General features: G+C 44.3%; 1 protein-coding gene and 1 long non-coding RNA gene across 11 annotated transcripts in view; both read right to left on the reverse strand.

The window, feature by feature from the left end:
* Positions 1-815: 815 nt before the first annotated feature.
* ZKSCAN5 (zinc finger with KRAB and SCAN domains 5) lies at positions 816-20,538 on the reverse strand. 10 transcript variants are annotated; one of them, XM_033426511.2, is made up of 7 exons: positions 20,399-20,538; positions 18,737-19,256; positions 15,109-15,247; positions 10,996-11,078; positions 10,631-10,838; positions 5,993-6,601; positions 816-3,147 (listed from the first exon to the last, which is right to left on the reverse strand). In XM_033426511.2, the coding sequence occupies exons 2-7, from the start codon at positions 19,148-19,150 to the stop codon at positions 2,021-2,023; spliced, it is 2,580 nt and encodes an 859-aa protein (XP_033282402.2). In that variant the 5' UTR covers positions 19,151-19,256; positions 20,399-20,538; the 3' UTR covers positions 816-2,020. The 10 variants fall into 10 exon arrangements, 9 of the variants coding, with proteins under 9 accessions (XP_033282402.2, XP_049555222.1, XP_049555221.1 ...); XM_049699265.1 differs by having other exon boundaries at positions 18,737-19,253; positions 20,399-20,529; XM_049699264.1 differs by lacking the exon at positions 20,399-20,538 and adding an exon at positions 19,699-19,974 and having other exon boundaries at positions 18,737-19,253.
* A 1,189-nt stretch (positions 20,539-21,727) lies between these two features.
* The window catches only part of LOC125961438 (uncharacterized), an 88,655-nt gene continuing 86,342 nt past the window's right edge, over positions 21,728-24,040 (reverse strand). Inside the window, exon 2 of the long non-coding RNA XR_007472168.1 lies at positions 21,728-21,958. This is a non-coding gene — a long non-coding RNA (uncharacterized LOC125961438). The remainder of the gene's footprint in view (positions 21,959-24,040) is intronic.

The following is a 24,040-nucleotide window of genomic DNA, read 5'->3' on the forward strand; positions in this document are numbered from 1 at the left end:
CTTTAACTCTGTAATTCTGTTCGCAGGCAACAAGAGTCTCACCAACGAGGCCCTCTGACACTCACAGGTTGCATTAAGTGGGTGGATATTTGTCCTGAGTGTGTTATTTTCTCTCTTCAAGCAATCAGTGGCTTTCAGCAAGAGCCACTTGATTCCATAATCCTTACATTATTTTTATTTTGTTCCCCAAACCTTACCCGAGTCAGTGCATCCCCTTCTACCTGAATTCCACCCCAGTTCACCAAAGTTAATGTCTCCCAATTGAATGGCTGCCACACGCCCAAAACTACCAGTGCCCTGCCCACCATCAGTGACGTGGTCCTCATTGCCTCATGGTGAGTGGCCAGCTCCACAGGGCATTCTTACAGGACTACTCATGGTGCCACACATCAGATCACATTCCCTAAAGCAGAGCCTGAGACAAGGATTCAGAGCCATGTGATTTGTTGACAGCGTGGAGGGGCTGAGGGGATGGTACAGGAGCATGGATATAGTCTAATGAAGTCTAGCCTCAGCCTGATCCACAATGGGTGCATCTGAAGCATAAACTGCACCAATTTCCCACCTTGAGGCACGTGAATCAGCCCTTTGTACCCCCATATCAATCCGTCATTGGCTAGGGGGTAGGGAGGACAGCTAACTCCTGGATGGGGCAGCTCTGATCACCTGAGGGCAATTCCCTCAGAGTCTCCGGAGAACAGGGTGAGCTGTGAGCACTTGGCAGACAAAACTCAAAGCAGCTGGGGGATGGGTATGGCAGCCTGGTAAAGGGGATCTGGACCAGGTACCAGTGTACAGCACACAAAATCAACAGGTATTTATTGGGTGTTTATTTGTAAGCCAGGCAGTCAGCAGAAGCAGGACTTCGGTGGCGCCCAGAAGCGCCTCTCCCTCTCTCTAGCAAACAGGCTCAAGTTTACCCTCTTTTCCATGTCATCATCCTTCCCCCACAACCCCTACCCAGACCTTCCCACAGGCAGGGCTCACCAGACCAGGACCTCCCTGCATCTACTAATGTTTACTTTCAAATCCAGCTGCAACTCAAGTTGAAACTCCTTCTCTATGCCATTATCCTATGGGGGAGATCTATCTCCCGGGCAACTGGGAGTTGGTACATCTACTGCTTGGACAATTCTTGATTCAACTTGGTCCAATTCCTTCTATGGACATAGCTGCCCTCATTCTTGTGGGTAACAGAATAACCAGTCCACAGTCTGGCCCGTCTTCTCTTCTCTATTCCCCTAAGGTCCCGCTCCCCTCTCCCCAGGCTGTGACTGACCAACACAGTTTCTCCTGAATTTACAAACTTAACTTCTCTTTTCTACTAGCTAACCATGATGCCAGGAGAATCAAGATAAAACAAAAAGGTAGAGTGTGTTTCATGGAGAAGTTGTAGTTTGAATAAGGCAGCGAGAACACATACCATCCAGCCTCTGAACCTCAATTTTGCCAAAATAGAAATACCTTAAGTCAATTTCTTTTGAAAAGGTTTAATACTCAAGATGAGAATGTCGCCTGGAGCACTCCAGTGGCTGGCATCACATCTAGAAAAGGTTCATTGCTGAGGTACCCAAACCAAGATCATGCTGAAGGGTTCTTTCTTTCACTGTGCTCTTCCCTGAATAGATAAGCTGTCAAACAAGGCAGAAACTACAAATGAAGCTTATTCCTACTGCATTTGTGAGGCTTTTCCCACTGTCAACGTTCTGAGAGTCGCACGAAGAATGAGTGCCATCTGAAGGCTTCCCTTCGTCCACTGTATCCTTGGGTTCTCTCCTGTCTAGACTCTCAAGCTTGAAGATGCAAACGAACGCATTTCTCAGTGGAAAAGCAGCTATCTATCTGCTGTGGATGCTCCAGTGTCCTAAGTTCTAACTGAAGGATCTCAACAGATCCATAGGTTTGATGGTTAAGTTGGAGGAGATGCTTGAAGTTGTTATTACATTCGTTATAGGAGTAGGGTTTGTCTTCAGGAAGGCTTCTCTAAAATCGTGTAAGAGCTGTTCTATGATAGAAACCTCTAGACACTTAAGGTATTTATGGGATCTGTCCTCTCGTGACTTCTCAGATGTTTAAAGAGGCTACAATTCCAACTGAAACTCATTCCGCATTCTTTACATTGAAAGGGTTTCTCACCAGTATGGATCCTCTGATGTTGATTAAGATGTGCCTTCAGAGCAAAGCCTCTGCCACATTCGTTACATTGATGGGCTTTCAGGTTGGAATAGCTTTTGGGATGTTGTTTTGTGTGGGAACACTGGCCAACGCTTTCTCTACACATATCCCATTTATAGGTTTTCTCTGCGGTATGAGTTCTGTAATGCTGAATGAGCTCTGAACTGTAATGAAAGGCTTTGCCACACACATCACACTTATAAGGCTGCTCTTGCAACTCAACCTTCTTATCCTCAATCACCGTTAAGTTCCAGCTGTACGCTTCCCCGCGGATGCTATTTTGTTCATTTTTCTGGCCCATGTGGAGCACCTGGTGTTCAATGAGGCTAACATACTGAAAAAAGATTTCTCCACATTCATGACACTGATGGGATTTCTCTCTCGAGTGGAGCCTGAGATGCCCAGCAAGGTGTGAACGTCTCCCAAAGCCTTTCCCGCACTCATTACACTTAAAGGGCCTCTCCCCACTGTGCACACTCTGGTGCTGAACAAGGTGGGACCTCACTCTAAATGCTTTCCCACACAAGGGACAGGTGTAGGGCTTCTCCCCAGTGTGGACCCGCTGATGCTGAGTTAGGTGTACACGCTGATTGTAGCTTTTCCCACACTCGTCACACCTAAATGGTTTCTCCCCGGTGTGTATTCGCTGATGCTGGATAAGATGTGCACTCTGAATAAAGCTTTTCCCACATTCGTTACATTTATGCGGTCTCTCTCCGGTGGAGGACTTTTTGTGGACATACGTGACTTCGCTGAAATTCATCCTCTTTGAAGAGGGCTGTCCTAGTATCTCTTTCATGGGAATTCCCTGCTTTCTATCCAATTTGCCCTGGTGTTCATGGCCTTCTCCAAAATCTTGAACCTGAGAAACATTTCTTGGGATTATTCCTGTTGGTTCCATGTCTGCTTCTGAAAATTCTGAAATTTTCTTCTTAACATTCAATTTTGTATTCTTACTTCTTTTATCATTGCCTGAAAAGATAAAGAGGAAACACAAATGTTATCAGTTCTTTTACAGAAGAAAAATAAACTATCAGGCAAAAGAGGATAATCAAATGAAACTACGAGGTAATAGGAGTAACAAAGGCGGGGTGAAGGGTGCATGGACGTGCTTGATGTTAACAGAAAAGAACCTTTCGGTGTCTGTTCAGTGAAAAGAACAAAATGAAGAGAAAGCTTACTCGGGAGGGTGGTGAGAACGACTGAGGTTAGGCGATCACAGGGGAAAGCCAGACACTTTTATTACATAGGAAAGAGAGAAGGGAATTCTGAAATGGGAGAGGAGGTAGGAAATGTGGAGTCAGGGAGACAGATGAGACAGAACAAAGATACACAAGTGGAGAGTTCCCTGGCAGTCCAGTGGTTAGGACTCCGTGCCTTCATTGCCGTGGGCCCAGGTTCAATCCCCTGTTCGGGGAACTAAGATCCTGCAAACTGCGTGGCAGCAGCCAAAACACAATTTTTTAATAAAAAATAAATTTAAAAGATGAAGATACACAAGTGAACAGTGAGAACTGATGAAAACTAGAAGAAAGGAGTATGAAGAGGATACAGAGTTGGAAGAATACCCGACTGGGAGCCAGGAAAAAAGAGAAATGAGCCAGTAGAAAATATTGTCAATACGATGCGTGACACATCAACCTTTGCTCTATGCCCTTAGCCAACACCCCAGCTTCCTTTTCCCTCCCAGGGCACCCGACACTTCTTCGGGAATGCTCCTCCCATCAGACCGTCAGCTCCACGAGGGCACGAGCAGTGTCTGTTCTGCTTCCTGCTGAATCCCAAGCACCTAGCACTGGAGGCACTCCATAAATACAGCTGGATGAGCACACAAAGTATCCCTCCCTCGATCAAAAAAATGGGGGAGTATTAACTAGGAAACTAGGCCGAAGAACAATTACAGGGAAGATATAAAAGATCCTATTTTAAAGCAGCTGCTTCCCAGGTTCGGAGTGCTATTGGATGGATTTCCCCCAAGAGGCAGTCACCAAGGAGAATGGGATCAAACTGGCTGAGGAGACAGCTGAGCTCGACCCAGGCCATAAAGACACCATGAGCTTCATAAGCTCCTATTCCATGTTGGAATAGGTGACAGCAGCTGTTAATGTGAATGACAAGTAGCTGGGCTTGGGGACACCAAAGGCATAATTTAAAAATAAACACTTTGGCCAGTCTTCGAGTTTTCTGAAGAATATTAATAAAAGCCTTTAAGTTCACAGCACAGTTTACAGTGATCTTATCCTTACAGAAGTCATGTGAGCAGATAAAAAAATAAGTACCAGCAGGAAAATTACTCAGCCTGATTCATAACTAAATTACTGAAAATGAATACAGCAAAGAATTCTCTTCTGCTTACACAATTTGCTAACAACAACAAAAAAAGTTTGATAGTCCTGGAAGAAATTTAGTACAACTGATACTCTCATATGTGGTATAATTGTTTTAAAAAGCAATTTGGCCATATGTATCAAGAACCATAAAAATGTCCTTGACCTTTCATCCACTAGTCCCACTTCTGGGCATCTATTATAAGGAAATATTCCCAAGTAGCGAACAAGGCATAAGCACAGTTATCAGGACAAAAGAGAAAAAAAATTAGAATTTCAGCTGGGGAACAGTTGAGTAGACCATGATGTTTCTACACAATGCCGGGTTGTCAAAAATAACAAACAGGAGGGCCAAGCAACGCTGGAGAATGTGTGTGTCTAATATTTGATTGCACCCTATGAGTAGCCCTATATAAAAAAGGCTTATAAAAAAAATGGAGGCACACTAAGTAATAACAGTTCTACTAGTTAGGATGGTGGGATTATGGGTGATTTTTTTCCCCTCCCACTTTCTTTCCCCCAAACTTCCGGTACAGTTGACCCTTGAACAACACGGGTTTGAACTGCAAAGGTCCGCTCATATGCAGATATTTTTCAATAAATATGTACTACAGTCCTACACAACCCACAGTTGGTTGAATCCAAGGATGTGAAACAGCAATACGGAAGGCTGACTGTAAAGTTACATGTGGATTTTGGACTACGAGGGAGTCAGCACCCCTAATCCCTCTGCTCTTCAAGGGTCAACCATACTATTATTACTTTAGCATTTTAAAGTAAGTGAAATAACTAAATTGGGAAAAGGGGGAAGAGGGAAGAAGCATGTAAGAGAGCCAAAGTCCTCACTTACGAAATAGAGAGTCAACAGATAATGTCTAAAATTCATGGGTCAAGCAACAGCCGTATTATTTTAAAATGTGGAATTATCAGAAGAAACAGGTAAGATTGCTGAGAGCAGCACCTCTGGGGAAAGAGAAGTTGTGGGGATGGTGGGGAGGGCATAGAGTTTTGCCAACTAATCTGACAATTAATTAAAGTACAGGTGATACAGACATAGAGAACAGGCTGGTGGTTGCCAAGGTGGAGGGGGGTGGGGGAGGGAAGGACTGGGAGGTTGGGATCAGCAGATGCAAACTATTATGTAAAGAACGGATAAATAACAAGGGCCTACTGTAGAGCACAGAGAATTATATTCAATATCCTATGATAAACCATAATGGAAGAGAATCTCAAAAAGAGAAGTATATATATGCATAACTGAATCTCGGCTGCACAGCTGTCATTAACACAACACTGTAAATCAACTATCTTCAGTAAAAAAAATAAGAATTTAAAAAACTCCACAAAGTACATGATAATAAAATAGACGGTAACTCTTTGTCCCTTCCTGCCACTGCTGCCAGGACCACCACCCATCTGTCCGATAGTTCTAAGCTGATAAGGCAATTTCTGCCTCGTTTATGCTCCGAAGACAAACTGCTCACACCTACATCTTTGGGATTTCTCTCTGAAGTGGCGCTTGAGGTGCTCGATCAGGTGGGAGTGGCGCCCGAAGCTCTTCCCGCACTCGGGGCAGCCGTAGGGCCTCTCCCCGCTGTGCACGCTGTGATGCTGGACCAGGTGTGAGCTGACACGGAAGGCCTTCCCGCACACCTGGCACTTGTAAGGCTTCTCGCCGGTGTGCACACGCTGGTGCTGGGTGAGGTGCACGCGCTGGTTATAGCTTTTCCCACACTCCCCGCATTTAAACGGTTTCTCTCCCGTGTGGATTCGCCGGTGCTGGATGAAGTTGGAAGCCTGAAGGAAAAACTTCCCGCAGTCGTTACATCGGTGCCCTCTCTCGCCGTTGGTGTTTGGCTTCCGGTTCACGTCTGTGATGGCACTGAGGTCTCTTTTCTGGGAAGGGGTCTGCCTTGATTTCCCCATGGGGGGGTTGACCTGCCACCTTTCTACCACGCTGTGAGGGTCGCTAACTCCTCCAAACTCTTGACTCGGGGGGACATTTCTTTCAGGGCTTCCTGAGGTCATCCAGGGCGATTCGGCTTCATCAGAAATCTGCTTTACTATCAGTTCCACATTGTCGTTCCTGGACTCGTAATCTGAGATAATAGAGGGAAAATGGAAACGTTAGCTTATTCCCCGCATTCAGAAATAGCGGATAATTACATGAAACCAACACGTGCAAGCAAGGCGTGACTTTGTAAAGCCATCTGCAAAATGACTTCACAATACAGGGATAGGATGAAGAACACTGAAGCAGGAAACTGAGGCAGGTTAGGGAAGACAAAGCCGGCAAGAATGGTTCAAGGGGATGCGACTGGGAGAGCAGTCATTCCATTTAATGACAATCACATCCTCTGGGTACAGTACATCCGTACAGTACCTGTTTGGGAACACCTGTGCCATGTCAACTGTTCTCAGTAAAATCTGATACTGGGTGATGCAGCTAACCCAGTCCTCACCTTCCTCTTCTTGTTTATTCATAGCCTGGAGAAGAAAGAGGATCTTTCTAGCTTTTTCAATCCCCAAAGAATCTCAGTTTGGTGTGAATCAGTCTAAAGGGGAAAAGGCGTTCTTTCTGTACCCAGAGAAGTCCTACAACTGTCGAGAGCTAGCTCACCACTCAGTGGTCATTGATGAACAGAGACATTTAAGAGGCTGCAATCGGTTCCCTGTGTAACTGGATCAGCAGCATGTATTTCACTCAAAACTCTGACATTTAATATAGTTTGCAAGGACAAACCTTCAGTAGTTAACAAAAAATAGGGAATGCTTTTTAAAGGATAGATAGATCATGGCCTACTGAGAACTTTCCAGTAAGGCTGTTTTGTAGAAAGAAAAGTAGTTTTCAAACATTACATAAAAATGGTATTAAGCACTAATGTTTGCAGAGTGTGTACTATGGACCAGGCACTATGCCTTCCAGTGCTTTTCAGTTTTATGGCATTTAATCCTTACAATGACCCTTTGAGAGAGTTACTATTACTATCCTTTTTTTGATATAGCAAGAAGTTGTAACTGTTGTACCATGAAGGCAACTTTAAATTTATTTTCTAACTATTTTTACTTAATTCTCTTCCTAAAAAGACATTTTAAGAGTGGAAACAAACATATAAACAAAAGAACTCTATCACAAAACCAAACTTTTTAGATGTTTTTTCCTCCTGCATTTAACTAGGCAAGTAATCTCAGCTATCACAGTATTTCTTTTTCTTTTATTCTCATTTACTTATGTCCACACATTTTATTCTTATTAGAGCTCTCTCCCGTTCAGCAAGGCAAATAAGCTCATGGCTTTCTTTTTCCAGGGGTGAATTTGAAAAAAATCACATGCGCTCCATGTATCTCTTTGGGACTATTCACAATCGCCCGTTTCCAGAGAAGGTGATGATACAGGTTGAGATACCAGTTGGCTTACAGGTTTTTTTTTTTCCTCTTTCCCCTCCCCTTCTCTGAGTACATGAGGAGCTTTCTGTTGATTCTCCTGATTTATGTGTATGTTTGACAGAGAGCTGTGTTCCTTGTTCAACACTATGCCCGGCTGCTTAGTAATGCATTGAGGGCGGGGGGGGTGAGGAGGGAGTTGGTTCCAAAACACCCAATCAGCAGATTCGGTGCTTTACAAATTCACGCTTTTCAACCTCACTGGTACCCCACACTGGCATCCTACATTTCTAAGGCTGGCTAGTTTCCCACTCATTCTTCTCAGCAGCTACATCAAAACGTCTTCATCGTGATCTCCAAGATAGATCACTGTATTTAAAAATAAAGGAGTGTTGTGGCACAAACTTGTCCACACACAGACTGTGTCTAGAGATGCAATCAGGAAGCTTAACTAACCGTCACTGCCTCTGTGCGGGAAACGGAGGGACTGAGGGTCGGGAGACTCACTTCTCACTTTAAACCCACTTAAACTATTCGGATAATTTTTACCACGTGCGTGCGAACCAAAGTCCTCGCTGCACTCAAACCTCTGCTCCACCACCCACTCCATCACCTGGTCACTCGCAACAGGTGACTCTGTCTCCTATTCCAGGGAGAGTCTAAACTATCCAGTCAAGACCTCCTTGGACATCCTACAACCACAAGTGTCAGCGTGCTGGCAGCCTGATTCTCCCGTCCTCCCCTTGCCTCACAGCGGAAGAGCTGACCCTCCCCCTCACCGAGGTCAAGCTTTCCTCCCGAAGGGGCCTCACCGGGCCATTCTGTTTTCCAGGGACCTCCCTGCACCAATTATCTGCTCTTCCTCACTCTATCATTTCATACTCACTCCCCACCAGCCCTCGCCCAGTGACATTTCAGTGTGCTTAAAACTTCTCCCGTTAACAAAGACAACATACAAAACCCACCCATCCGTCTACACCAGGTACGCTGTCGGTGACCAGCCCTCTTTTGCTTCGCCTTCACAGACAATGTTCTTAAAAGTTTATCTACAATAGCTTTCTCAAATTCTCTCCTGTGCAATCTTCCAAGAAACTGTCTCTTGTTCTCCAACTTCCCAGCCACTCCATTGAAACGGCTGTCTCCACGATTCATTCACTAATTTTTAAAAATCTCACTTCTAAATTTGATGGATACTTTAAAAATCGTGACCATCTCTGATGCTGTTAGGAACCCACAGGATGAAAATTCTCAAATGTGGTCTTCCCAGAGAAGCTGAAGAGGCAGAAACCACTGAACATGTTCTTAGTGTAGAAGAGTTTACTCAAGTTGTAAAGATATTGTAAGAAAAAGATGAATAATGAGAGAAAAAAAAATCAGGACTTCCCTGGCGGTCCAGTGGTTAAGACTCTGCGCTTGCACGGCAGCAGGCGTGGGTTTGATCCCTGGGCTGGGAAGTTCTGCATGCCGCACGGTGCGGCCAAAAAAAAAAAACAACAGAAAGTAACAATTCAAAACCCCTTGGAGAATGGTACAGAAAAACTGCGCCAAGTTCTGCAACTCTGAAACCCATTAAATACCTATAAAGTAACTGAAAAAGATAAAACAATACTAATCAACTCAAATCAGACAAGAAAGGTATTTGAAATTAATTTTAAAAGAGAATGAAAAAAATTTGCATTAAATATGATAATATTTATACTACATAAATAATTCCTTGAGACCACCACTAAGATCCCAATAGATAAACAAGCAGAGGGCATATGCAAATAAATCAAAGAAAACACAAATATATATCAACAGTAATAAAGGAAATGGAAAATTTGAGAGAGAAGTCAATTTTACTTTTTAAATAAAAGACTGTGAGTGAACTAAACCCTTAACAATACAAACTGAGATAATGTTTTTCAAAAGAAATTTGGCATTAGAGTATATGTATTCCATCTAAAGTCTACTTGATAGTGATCGATAGTGATCGATAGTGTGCTTGATAGTGTGCTTGACAGTGATTCTTCCAAAAGAATTCACTCAAAAGAAGATAAAATTCATAAGCTTCAAAATGTCTGCCACAGTGCTGAGGTTTTTCGCAATTGCTCCAGGCAGCACAATCAAATATTAGTGTCCAAGATCATAACTTAGAAATAGGTTCAAAATCTTATCTGGGGTGCAAAATTCAAGAAGGGATAAGACATGTAAAACGCAGACGCCAAGGCACACATCATGAAGCAAGTGCCGGTGACGTGAGAATGGTAATAGGGTGAACAAGCTGCCACCCACGCGTGACAGGAAAGGAAAAGAAGGAATGCTATTGAGACACTGTAATATCTACTTCAATGAACGGGTATTCAGCAAAGTCTGAGATGCTTTCACAAATGAGAATTATTCAGTTAACAATGATTCAGTTTGTCAAGGAACGGAGTACAATCACTACTACAACTCTGTTAAGATCCAATCCTGTTAGTCTTAAGCTAAATATAACATTTGCTGGATTGCAAATACTATCCCCAAAGCATTATCAGTCCTCAATCTTACTCTTATTATGATGGAGATAATCAGAATAAGCTGAATAAGAAAAAAAGAAAGAAAAAAAGAAAAAAAGAGAGAAGGGTGATTTACTCTTTCACAGACAAAAAAAAATACGCAAAGTCACAGTGATTAAAACATACATGCTTTTACAGGATGTGCTATAAATATTCTTAATAACAAAATGAAGATGTCCTAATCCATGCAGACGAAATCATTCTTACCCATGGAAGTAATACTCCCATAATTCTCCTTCCTGTCATCCCTATAGAGGGACTTCTGGGACTGGTCCAAATGTCCCCATTCCTCCAGGATGAAGGATACAGCCACGTCAGCCACATCTTCAATTTTCACCAACTTCTGAAACACGAGATCTCCACTAAATTCCCATTCCCTAGGTTCAAATTTGGAGCGAGGGGAGGAACTGGGAGCCTTAAGGAAAGAAAAAGGGGAGGGACTGTGCTTCACAGAGGATGGGCCCGGTCTCTGGTTAAAGAGACAGAACCCTGATAAAGACTCAGGCTTAAGGCAGCTACTTGTCCAAAATCAGACGTGGGTCCTCAATGTGGGCACAGGGACACCGGCTCACCTGGGACCCAGCTGAGAGAAGTGAGGCTGTCAGCTCCTGGCTGTCCTTCAGGGGAAGGGAGGGAACTTGGAGAGCAGGAAGGGCTGAGGGGGGGAGAAAAAGAGGTGTCAGTGAGAATCCCTCTACCCAGTTCCAATTGCCATCATGTTCGGCTTTTTGCTCAAGAATCCACAACGGCGCCCTATGGCATCAAGACCAAATTCTTCTGCTCAGCCTTCAAGACACTCTACATTCTGGGCCCCCCACACCTACCCTATACTCACCCTTCCCCTGAGAAAAACTAGACTCCCTGTGTTGGTCAGGCGAATCCTGCTGCCGACTGGGGATGGTACCATTCCCCTATAAAGGATGCTCTCTGCTCTGCCCAGGTCAAACCTAGTCACCTCAAAGAACCTCCAAAGGCCCACTCTTCCGTGACGCTGAAGCGCTGCCTACAGCCAGGGCTTCCCAAGCTCTAATGTGCAAACAAATCCCCGGGGGTCTTGGTACAGGGCAGACTCTGCCTCAGGTGTTCCAGGGCAGCCCCCATGTTCTGCATTTCTAACAAGCTCGAAGGTGATGCTGGTGGTGCTGCAGCACTTCGGACCTCACTTTGATCAGCAAGGCCTTAGTTCACGTTCTCTCCCTTCAAAAAATGACTGCGGTTGGTTTATAGTCAGCCAACTAGCTTGTATTAAGTCTACTCTGTGTGTTCTAAGAATAGGCAGATAAAACAATTCTTGCCTTCCAAAACCTCACCGTCTGATGGGGAGGGCAGACATGGAAGCTTTACTCCTGGCACAGGGTAAAGAGTATTATCCTCAAAGTTCACCCAAGTTCCTGCAGGAACACAGAGGCAGGGGCATCTACAGAGTGGAGAGCAGGAGGTGGGAGCACCCGGAAAGCCCTTCCACAGGAAGTGACTCTGGAAGCAGGGGTGGGGTGGGATGAGGCGGGATGAGGGTGCTTTCTGGGTAGAGTGAATCACATGTGCAAGGCCCGGAGGGTCTGGTCTCTAGATGCTAGTGAACATTTGACCCTCTGCTCTCACCTCTGCTCTCCTCTGTCCAAGATTCATGGTGCATCCGGATCTGTCTACATGCACCCTGACTTGGAGATCCACCTGGTATCAACCTTTAACACGATGAATTAGACCTTTCTATGGTGTCCCCGGTCCCAGAGATGTATGTGCATATGTAGCTTGCTTGTGTCCAAGGACTGGGAAGTAAGGAGCAAAGACCCAAAATAGAGGAGATCGTGGTTAGAAATGAAAGCTGAAAACAGACACGGGATCTGAACCCAGGAGTGTGGTTACAGTCAAAGTAAGACGTGAAAGAGAGGGATGAACATAGTCTATACACAAACAGTAATTATGTTCCAGTCATAATTGGAATAATGAGAATAATTACATTCTAAATAATCCCACTTATTTTTTTTGAAGTTCCTGTGAAACCTGTTGTTTCTAACTTTTAAGTAAACAACTTCGGCCCTCTCAAGATCAAATGAGTCCCAGAGATGGAAAGCCAGCTCTCGGTGCCATCAGAGGCACGAAGGATGCAGCATCTTCCAGGGTGTAAAACAAACCAACCCAAACCAACCCTTTTGTTGGAATAAGGAAAGTGGCCAGGGTCTGGCTAACAGGGCAGAGAAGAGAAGCACCACTGAGGGAGCAAAGACAAGACTCTGCGTGTGAAGGAAGATGACAGTGATCAGAAGGGGACACGGTTCTGCGCTGGGAGAGCCTGGAGGTAAAGCAGGCAGCGCAGCTCAGTATGGGGTAAACGTGCAGACCTACAGCCAGACTGCCTGGGGTAACATCCCAGCTCTGCCGTGTAATAGCTTTGGGACTTTGAACAAATTATTTAACCTCTGAGGGCCTCAGCTTCTTAATTTCTAATATGAGAATAACAATAATACCTAGTCCATGGGGTTACTGTGGGCATTAACCCTTGGAATGCCAGCTAGGTCTACTAGGTACAATTCTGGGTTTGGGGGTTCTCTTTTTTTGGACAGTTTCAACTATTTTTAAAGACTGGAATGACATGACTTTTACTCTTTTAGAGGTCTTCTGAAGAACAAAAAGAAAATGTTAGTATTATTAAAAAATAAAACTCTTATTTTGTAATTTCCATACGGATCCACTGGACCTTTTTACAAATCTAGGATACATTTTGGGATCTGAATGATCTTCTATCTCCTGTACCATGAAGCACTCTTCTAGTTCATCATCCTAGGAATTGTTTCATTTTTACTAATTATTCATTAATGAGTCTTAATGTTAGCACGAAAAGACTAAAATTATAAGAAAATGGGAGAATAAAAGAAATATTCAGGATCAGGCAATAGTGAAATAAACCATTGTTCTTCACTGTTCTCAAAGCATTAAATACATTCCCCAGAGTTCTGCATCATCTTCAAGAAGGTTTAAGGCTGTTGACACCTGTTTTTAGCTTTCATTGACCACAGTTGAGAATTCAGAATTTCTCACTTTCCACCCACCCATATCGACAAAGAGAAGAAAATGTGCCGTGGAAGACATTTCACTACTCGTAGGTGAATGAGAAGATGACACAGAGAGCAGTGTGCTAAAGACAGTATGAAACTGAAGGCATAGGAGAAAACTGACAGAGTCTGCCAATGACAATATCCTAGATGAATCTTCCCACACTCAAGAAACAATGATAAACACTACATTTCTAATTCCAAAAAGGAGCTATGACACCTTAACCGATCATTCAACAGGAAGGACTTCATCACGTAATATTTTGCAACAAGATTCTGGACCATCCCATCTTGCTAAAAGGACATATTCATTTTGCTAAAGGGGTGGTATTGAGTGACAGTATTCTCTCATTTTTTTATGATTTTTATATTATCAAAACATACTTGATACAAAGAGGTTTAATTCTTACTAAAGTTCCTTTAAGATTTATTTTTCATTATCTTTTGATTCTTCTGTAAGTATTCATAAAATGACTTAAAAATATTAAAAAAAAAATAGAAAGGACCCATTGGCCCCAGATGTTAAATGGTGAAGACTGTTTTTCCTGGTACTACACTGAGGGTTAAATGAGTTCATACACGTAAAGCAGCTTAGAACAGCTCCTGACACATAGTAAACACCACATAAGTAATAGTTACTGTTACCACAGTGAAAGGAAAGCTGGAAAAGCTTAGAGCAGTGAGACTTCAAGGCCAACCACTACGAGGAGCCCGGAAGAAAGGCTGGGGCCAAACAGGAAATTCGAGTTCACAATTCCTTCTCCACATTCCGAAATCCCAAAGCTTTAAATACCAAAAGTTTTTTTGTTTTTCATTAACTTGGCCATTGAACTAATTTGACAGCAAAACCTGACCAGAACTGATATGAAGCTATTTGAAGTTTTTATTTAATCCACTTACTGTAACTAGGCATACATTTCACTGCCGAAATACTAAATTAATGTGTGATTATGGGGTCACACTTCAAATCCTGATGGCAGTGCACTGTATGTAAATCAGATCCTCTTACTCAATCTGAAAAATTCTAAGTTCTAAAATATATCTGATAGCAAGAGTTTCTGATTAGTGAATTAGACTTGTGGACATATATCATCATAAATGAGATACTCAGCTGCCCACTTTTCTTCCTTGATGTATCTCATACAGGTTAATAACAGTGAGGGCAAGAGGGAGGGAAGGAGAGAAAGAGGGAACAGATGCTCTACAGGTCCTCGTGAAGCATGGCTTAAAATCAGATTTCACATGAATGGCTGAACAGCGTGAAGTGCAGTGAGGAACTGGAGAGCTTTGTCTACCTGAGCCTTAGGACAACAAAATGAATGAGGTAGAGCTGGAAAACTGTTGCAAAACCATGATAATACTTTTGTAAAAGACTTCTGTACATCTTTTAACAGTACCTGTACTCAGAGCTGTCGTCACCTGCAGCATAGCTCTCGAAGGACACTGGTTATTGGTACGACTCCTAGCCAGCCTGCGAGCTGACCAGGGACCCAATTCCAGGCCCCCACCCTTTCCCAACCTCCAGATCCACTGACTGCGGAGAGGCTGCCCAGCCCCTGGTCTCTCTACAGATACCGCTTACCCACACGGCCAGGGAGCCCACATCCATTCCACTGAAGCCCAGATCCTCACCGTTTTCCTCCCGAAGATGAGGCCTCTGCGGCTCGTGCTCAGGCTGCGGGTCCACGGGCAGGAGCTGGTGACTGAAGGACTCAGGCCCGGCTCCAGGTGGCACGACCTTCGGAGGAAGCACTTCAGCACACGCCACGACCTGACAACCACAATCACACCAATCAGCACGTTACAGGAAAGGCTATGAAGGAGCCCAGCAGGGTCACGTTACTCTTTCATTCACTCCTTGGCCAAGTATTTCACGTGCATCTGCAACAAGCCAGGACTAATTACCCAACTGCTGCATAAACACGTTGTAGTTGAAGACAACTTCCATTAGACATGTCGACACACCAATAAATACACAGTTACAAACTGTGTTATATGTGCAAAAGGAGAAGAAAGTGGTGCCATGAGGCAAGACAGATGAGACCTACTTCAGACTGGGTGGCCAAGGAAGGCTCTTCTGAGGAAGTGTCACTGAAGTCAACACGTAGAAGAGGAAAGAAGCCAGCCGAGGGAAAAGTCAGGAGTGTCCCAGGCGGACAGAATGACATAAGCAAAGACCCTCAGGCAGAAAGCCAGTTTAGTGAAGGGGGGAGAGAGTGAGAAACGAGCTTGGAAAGGTCAACACAGGACACAGGAAGTCACCCTCAAAGCCCCAGACGACCAGGTTCAAGTAGGACAGACCAGCCACAAGAGCGGTGTGTCTCCGTCTTTCTGCCCTTTGTTCTTGCACAACCCTAGGGTACACAACCAGTCTCTAAAATCTGCCTCTTCTGGAAGGTACTAGCTCAGTGCCATCCTAGCAGGTAATAAGATCCGGCTTTGAGATAGAATTGCCCTCCCCTCCCCAACCCCGCCATCGTCCCTTATGTTTCAAAGCACTTTCAGTTTTAACTCTCCCAGTAGTGGCAAAACGTGGCACAGGAGTATTACATTAAGAGGCAGAGGCAGCACAGTTGTGGCAAATATGACTCTACACGGAAGTGTGTGTGTCCTTGTGGACCTGCTCAGGACAAGAGTTAAGATGATGCCAAGTATGTCAAAGGGCTCCTGGGCAACGAAGAAGCAAAGCAGCCCTTGAGGACCCCTGAGAGTAGGACAGAGAAACCAAGGAGGAGGGGTAGAGGATAAAGCCTGGGAAAAGGCTTGCTAGAGACAAGAACTACCTGGAGATAAAGGTGAGAAACAATGCCAGGGATACAGAGGGCAGGCAGAGAGAAAGGCAAACACAGTGAGCTGTGCAGGCCCTCAGGAAAACCCCCCTCGCTGGGCCTCAGATCCCTGACCTACCATCAAGAAATGATCTCTGTGCTCCTTCCACAGATGGGGTGCATATCCCAATGACAGGGGTCAATGTGTAATATCTGCTGTAAGTCATCCATTTAAAAATGCTTTCTGTTTTAAACTATGATTTTGAATATTTATTACCATAAAAAAGTAGGGAAAGGTTTGTCCTCTAATGTCCCAAAAAGGTTTAAAAAAGGAATAACCAGATGGCACCAGGAACCTTTACTTCTTGTCCTGACAGAAGCAATAGAAAGGTTCAAACACTCCGGTCTGCAAGACAATTATTCAGCTCAGCTGCAGGGTCTGGCGGCGGGTCCCCAGCAACTCCCTCTGCTGTCCTCTTGCCTCGTGGAGTGAGCTAACCCAGCTGAAGAGCCTGAGGATGTTCTGGAGTATTGAAGTACCCCTGACCCAGAGGGGAAGAATAATGAGACTGGTACCTTACACTGAAGGGCAATGGCTCTGAAGAATGAGGGAAATTCTCTAACTAGCTTCAAAGTCTTGTACACCTAGGATCCCATGACTTTTGTTTCTTTGCTATAAAAAAAAAAAAAAAAAAATTAAAGTTTCAGAAATGTGAGCCTAGCAACAAGAGGGAGGTAGACAGAGTCAGGTGATAAATGAGTAAGAAAGGACAAGAAGACGTAACAATGTAAAGATACGGAACCTCCCTAAATTAACATCCGATTTCATGCAATCCCAGCAAAAAATACCGACAGGATTTTTGGAGTGGTAGAAGCTAAATAATTCTAAAGTTCATATGGAAAAAAAAATATATTGAAAAAAAAATTTGGAAGGGGGAGGGCAGACCTATTGACCAAAACACTTTACATAACTCAGATAATTGAAATACTGATATGTAAACAGACAGTAAGATCAATAAAATAGAATAAAAAGACCAGAAATGGACTCAAATACATGTAAAAATCTGGTATGTAATCAAGATGGCATTTTAATCAGAGAAGGAAAAAAAAAGGGATTGCTGTATAAGTTGCTGGGGCAACTGGATAGACATCTGGAAAAAAAATTAAGCTATAACCACACCAAACACCCTACACCAAAATGAATTCCAGATGGATCTATCATTTCAAAGGGTAAAACAAAAACAACAACATCCATAACAAAAACGTGGGGAAGAAACGATAAGTTTCTTATAATATTCTAGTGGAGAGGGCCTTTCTAATTATGGCACAATTCCCAGAAACCATAAATTAAAAGATTTAAACTGACTGCATAAAAATAAAAAAACCCGGCAAAGCAAAAATCTCCACAAGCAAAGACAAACAACAAAGCGGGAAAATAACTCTTGCAACTCAGATGGCAGACACAGTGCTTACTCTTTCTAACCGGTTAATATAAACAGATAGGTCACAGAAAAGGGTATATGCACAGCCTTCTAAAATATGTAGTGATCAAACTCACTCATAAGAAAAAATGCATATTAAAATTGCACAGAAATATTGCATCTTTCAGATTGACAGTAATCAAAAAGTTGGATAACATCGTGTTATCAGGCTGCAAGCAAAAAATTTCTCATACATGGCTGTTGGGAATATAAGCTGGTATAACCTCTGCAGACAGCAATCTGTCAACAGCTGTCCAAACTACAAATGCAATGCGTACAGGCTCTGAGCCAACAATTTGACTTCTGAGCTTTGATTCTACAACTAATGATGTATATAAAGGATATTTATTGCAGCAAAGTCTGTTGCAGTAAAGATTCAGAAACAATCTAAAGGAACACCGTAAATGGCCTTCAACAGGAGTTAAATTATGGTACATCCATACAATGGAACACAATGCAGTTTCAAAGAGTGAGGCAGCTCTCTTTGCACTAACATAGAACAAGCCAGGATATACTATAAGAAAAAAAGCAAGAGGCAGAAGTGCACAATGATGTGAAAACATTTGTGTTTTTTAAAAAACAAGTCATACACATATACTCTAATATACACAGAATACAGTGTATCTCTGTAAGGATAGACAGGTATCATGGGACAATGGTTGCCTCTGGTGAGGAGAACTCTGGCGGCTGGGGAATTAGGGGTGGGAGGGACACTTACTTCTCATTATAACCTTATGTACATTTTGAATTTTGTATTATGTCACCACTCAAAAAATCAATACAGTAATTTAAAGTAGAAATAAAATCGCAGACTGTCTTCTCCAGATTAACAAACTGCATACTGCTTCTCTTTGCTGGAGTGGCAGGATATCTCCACAGTGCACCTAATCCCAGGAGAACAAAAGAATATGAATGAAGCACCAGGGCGCTCAGGATCTCACCCCTGCTCAGCAGCTCCTCAACTCTCTTCCTCTCCTTCCTCATTGCCCGAAGGTCTCCTCTTTCACTCACCTGTTGTCTGTGTTCCTCTAGTTCTCTTTCTATATTTTCTACCACGGCCACAGCCTCTTCTCCGTTTTCCGGGTGATGTTCTCTCACCCAGGTCTGGAACTCTTCAGGCAGGATGCTCAGGAACTGCTCCAGCACCAGCAGCTCCAGGATCTGCTCCTTGGTGTGCAGCTCGGGACGCAGCCACTCACAGCAGAGCACCCGGAGCTGGCTAAGGGCCTCCCGGGGGCCTGACGCTTCATGGTACTGGAAGTGCTTGAAGCGCTGGTAGAAAGTCTCAAACACGGGCGGATTGTACTCCCTCATCCAGGTGCAATCTTCTTCTTCCACCTTCACTATCAGAAGGTCTTCTTGCTCTGGTGAAGTCTCCGCGGGAGGGTCTAAGTCTATAACTTCCCCAGATCCTGTCATTATCATTCCAACTCAGAGGGATCTCTCTCCAGGTAAGCTGGGTTACACGGACCAAACTTGTTTTCTGCTCTTTGAGATCTTCTGAAGGACACTTTCCTTAGCGTGCAACCTACTGATATATTGGAAATCGTTATTAGCAAAGAGATGACAAAGAGGTCATCTATCCTAAAGATGATCACCCAACAGAGTAATTTCCTTAAAAATTACAAGACAGCCATCACTCCACCCACAAAATAATAACCAACGGAGAATATTTCCAACATTTAAAAAGTGTAAAGGAGAGCAATAAAACTCTGACATACGGCCTCATGAAATACAATTTTTGTGGTGAAGAACATTGAATTTTATGTAAGTAACAAGACGAGACTTACTAACTAGTCCAGACGCAGCCGCTCCTTCTCTGTACCACAAGCCAAACTTAAGTCAGAACAGAGGTCAAAAACATTACAATGGTCAAAATTGGTCCTGTCCCTCAATCCCTAAGAGCTTGACAGACCAACGGGAAACTTCATGGGTCCCGAAGAGAGCCAAGGTTTTAAGTACAGATTTTGCACCTGGATTGCCCACAATCGCTCCTGACCCCGATCCACGGAAACCGGCCCGGTCAAGGTTAGGGACAGGACCCTCGTCTGTATACAAAGGCCATTCCCTTTCCTCAAGGCCACAGTCCCGGGGAGCTCCCCTGGAAGACCAAGCTCCCGCAGCCAAGGCTGGGAAGACGGGTTTCTTCTTACAAACAGAGAGAAAGCCGAAGCCGACACTTCGCAACACTTCTTCGCCGGAAGTAAGCAAGTCCAAGCTTTCCCTGACCGGCGGGTAGAGCCATAAATCCCACCCCCGAGAGCACTTCCGAGTCCTCTCTAGGAATCCCGGAGGTCCCCGCCTCACCGCGGGAGGAAAGTGCCCGCCCCAGGCCCCGCCCCAGAGGGGCTGTGGGCCAACCGGCGGGGAGATGAGGCGCCGGCCCGGGATCCCAGTCCAACCTCCAGTAACGCGCCCATTCCCCGCCCACCGAGCCGCAAGTACAACAACGCTAGAGCCGGGGAGTAAAACCCAGCCACCCTCTTCGCCACCCAACCCCACAGCCATTTAAACAGCCCGAGCCCGTCCCTTTTCTTAGAGTGGGGGCAGGGGGCGGGGTCTTAGGTGTCCGGAGCGCTTGCTAAGACAACAGTTGCTAGTGTCTGATTGGCCGTGGAACTTGCGCTCCCTCACCCCCAACGCTCTGCGCCCCAGTTCGAAGTACGTCCGTACCTTTCTGCGAGCCCGCAACCCTCACTTCTCTTTAATGGACTATTCGGTTTCTTCACCTGAATCCTCGCCACTCCCCTCACCCCGTCTCCAGACACACCCACCGCTTTACAACCGTCGTCAGCTCAGGCGGCCGAAACCTCTGAGGTCAGACCCCTGAGTCCCCAGCGGCTCCAGGGACTACATCTCCCAGGAAGCCTCGCGCGGGCCGCGCCCTCCAGCCAATAGGGCCGTGACTCTTTTCGCAGCCTCAGTCTTGCGGGCCTATCAGAATGCGGGAGAGCAGGGAGGCGTTTCCTCGGCGACCCCAGTGGAAGGCTGAGCGCGTCGGGAGAGAGTCCCCCCTCCGGGCTGGGGAGAGTAGGGGCTGCAGCTCTGCATCCTTGCAAAGTGAGAGGAGCCGTCTATTCAGGGCCTCTCTAGCCAAGGGGATCCCATCCTTTTTTTTTTTTTTAACGGCGACGTCTGTATTTATTGGGTAGAAGGGCCGGGTGCTGGGGTTTGAGGTTCATAGTAACTCCGAAGCCAACAGGTTGCATCAAGAGGAGCCGCGAAGCACAGATTTTCACTAGAGATAAGCAACTTACCCTCTCGGGATCCCATCTTTAATAGTCTCGTTTTTGTATCCGTTTGCAAAGCTCTTCGACAGGCACAAGAGTCACTGTCTTACAAGTGATGAAGATGAATGAGGCTCACCGACTCCACTCTGAGTGGCATATATCCTTGGATACTCCAGGCGTTATTTTTTTAGCGTATGTTGTGAATTTTCACTCAAATCAGGGATGGAGTTTTGAGAATGCCTTGCTCGTGCCGTGGTCTACCTTATGGGAATGAAGAAATGCAGAAAATCCCCTACTATCTCCAGAGAGACCTGGAGACGCTTAAGTTGACACTGCGGTATGTTTGGTGCAATGTAGTATCTGTATTTCCCTTTTTACATTTAGAATCGTCAAAAGTTCAGACAAAGAAAAAAAGTAAAACCAATGAATCACTGAAGTGGTAATTAGTAAAAGTTTATTGTGCACACACCAAAAAGACAGTTAGCAAACTGGGAGCATTCAAACCAAAACAAGGAATGAGGCTCAGAAGTATATTGTTTTAAAGTATCTTATATAGTGTGGAGGCAGTGACTGTTTATTCTTCACAGAGATTGGTTACAATATTAGAATTTTCTTAAATGAAAGGGAATTGGTTAGCGGTTACTTCTTATCAATTTGGGGTAACAATTTAAGTTTTGCTTATGATTTTCAGAGTCATAAGCAGAAAATACCCAGGTCACTGTAACCTGGCTTGTCTTGCAAATTAAGTATGCTAATAAGTTAAGCTTTGCTCTTTTTTTTTTTTTTTTTTTTTATTTTGGCTGCGTTGGGTCTTCGTTGCTGTGTGCGCGCTTTCTCTAGCTGTGGCGAGCGGGGGCTGCTCTTTGTTGCGGTGCGCGGGCTTCTCATTGCGGTGGCTTCTCTTGTTGTGGAGAAAGGGCTCTAGAGCGCAGGCTCAGTAGTTGTGGCGCACAGGCTTAGTTGCTCCGTGGCATGTGGGATCTTCCGGGACCAGGGCTCAAACCTGTGTCCCCTTCATTGGCAGGCGAATTCTTAACCACTTCGCCACCAGGGAAGCCCAAGCTTTGCTCTTATGAGTATAAATTTCTCTTCCTTCTTGGTACCAAGAATAGGTGGATTTCTCCTAAGCCACTATAGTAGTTCGCTTTTACCCGAGATACACTGTAAATCACGTAACTGATCTTGTTTTCTTCTTGCCTTGGCTGCTGAGGTTTCTCAAAGCCAAACTGTGGGCTACCTTTTGCCAGTAAACAGCAGTTTACAGTGGGCAATTTCTAATCCCATCTTATCCCTGGCTCCATCTTATTTATTCCTGCCCTGTTTTCCTTTTCTCACTTTCTCCCCTCACTTAATTATTTTTAAAAGATGACGCAGCTAGCATTCTTCAATTAACTTTTTTGAACAAAGCATCAGAAAAGGCATTGGGAACAGAGAAATATGTCATTCAATGATATCAGTGAGAGCAGATGAAAGCACTTGATATTCTGCAGATGAAGGCAAAAGTTACATTACAGGAGAAAGGGAGATAAGAGCTAAGCAAATCACTATATCATGATCAGGGTCCACAGTCACACAACCCAGAAGCAGGAACTAGTGGAGCCCAGACTGGTAATCAGCTAGTAAGGAGACCTACATCTCCTCTCACTGGGAGGAGATGAAAAATCCTTGAACTGCCTTCATAGAACGTGATATTCTCTTCTGTATTCCGTTACTAGTTATATAGGTGGATATTGTCTGGAGCTAGATTTGCCTATAATATAAAGGGTTCTCTTATTTGTGAATTTGCATTCTGTCCAATTCCCTTGCCATCCTTGGCCACCCAACCCTACTCAAAGCCTTGTCCTGCAATACTGGGAAAAGAGCTTTTGACTTCCTGCCAGACTGTGATAGCATTCCCACACAGATGAAAAAGTAGACTTGTGCAAAGTTTCTGCCCCCAGGGACTTTCAAACCGCCTGGAGAGATCAGATGCAAACATGTGACAAGTTATGTCATTAAATTATCACATGTTGGGACTTCCCTGCTGGTCCAGTGGTTAAGACTCTGCGCTCCCAATGCAGGGGGCCTGGGTTTGATGCCTGATCAGGGAACTAGATCCTGCATGCATGCTGCAACTAAGAGCCCACATGCCGCAACTAAAAGATCCCGCAGGCCACAAAGAAGATCCCGCACGTGGCAACGAAGACCCAGAGCAGCCAAATAATATTTAAAAAGTATTACATGTTGCTCTAAATTTGTAAAATGATGAATATGAGCCTTGTGAGTAGTGAATTTTTTCTGTGTAAGTGGATGGGACATAAAAATTAATCCCAAAAAATCTGCCTTTTCCTGTTTTTTTGTCCTGTTAATGTCCAATCAAAACAGATCACAACAGACTAATACAGCCACTTACCTGCTAGAGCCTAAAGTAGGGGTTGACTGCCTGTGCTTTTGCACAAACTATGGTTAAATCATTAGTTTATAATTTAAACTTTAGTCCACAGATATGTCTTATGGAATCCTGACCCTGCCTGGGACTTTGCATTCATAAATCAGGACATTAATTGTACAATACTTATTGAAATAAATGATATTTTAAATGCATTTACCCATAACATAACTTAGATAATTCTTCATTTGTTAAATAATGCAGATGATTTAATGTAAATATTAAACTAATGTATAGTATCCTTCATTTCAGTTGCATGGTTTATTTTTCTGAACACTGGCACAGAAAAGAAGAGGTGGGGTGGCAGTGTCCATGTAGATACTTAAAATGAAGTGAGGAAGAGGGAGTAAATGATAGAGCAGGGGAGTAGGGCTTAGAATAGGACAAAATCCTTGGCAACCTGGATACTGTGAAGCATTGCAAGGAAGCTGGGCATAGGAAATCTAAAGTTGGAGGGGATGATACAATCTACTATTGATTTATTGCCTATAAATTTAACCCATTTTAAAATTAAAGGGACTTGCCTGGTGGCACAGTGGTTAAGAATCTGCCTGCCAATACAGGGGACACGGGTTCGAGCCCAGGCCCAGAAAGATCCCACATGCCACGGAGCAACTAAGCCCATGTGCCACAACTACTGAGCCTGTGCTCTATAGC

The sequence above is a fragment of the Orcinus orca genome, chromosome 16, assembly GCF_937001465.1.
Source record: "Orcinus orca chromosome 16, mOrcOrc1.1, whole genome shotgun sequence".
Taxonomy (NCBI): Eukaryota; Metazoa; Chordata; class Mammalia; order Artiodactyla; family Delphinidae; genus Orcinus; species Orcinus orca.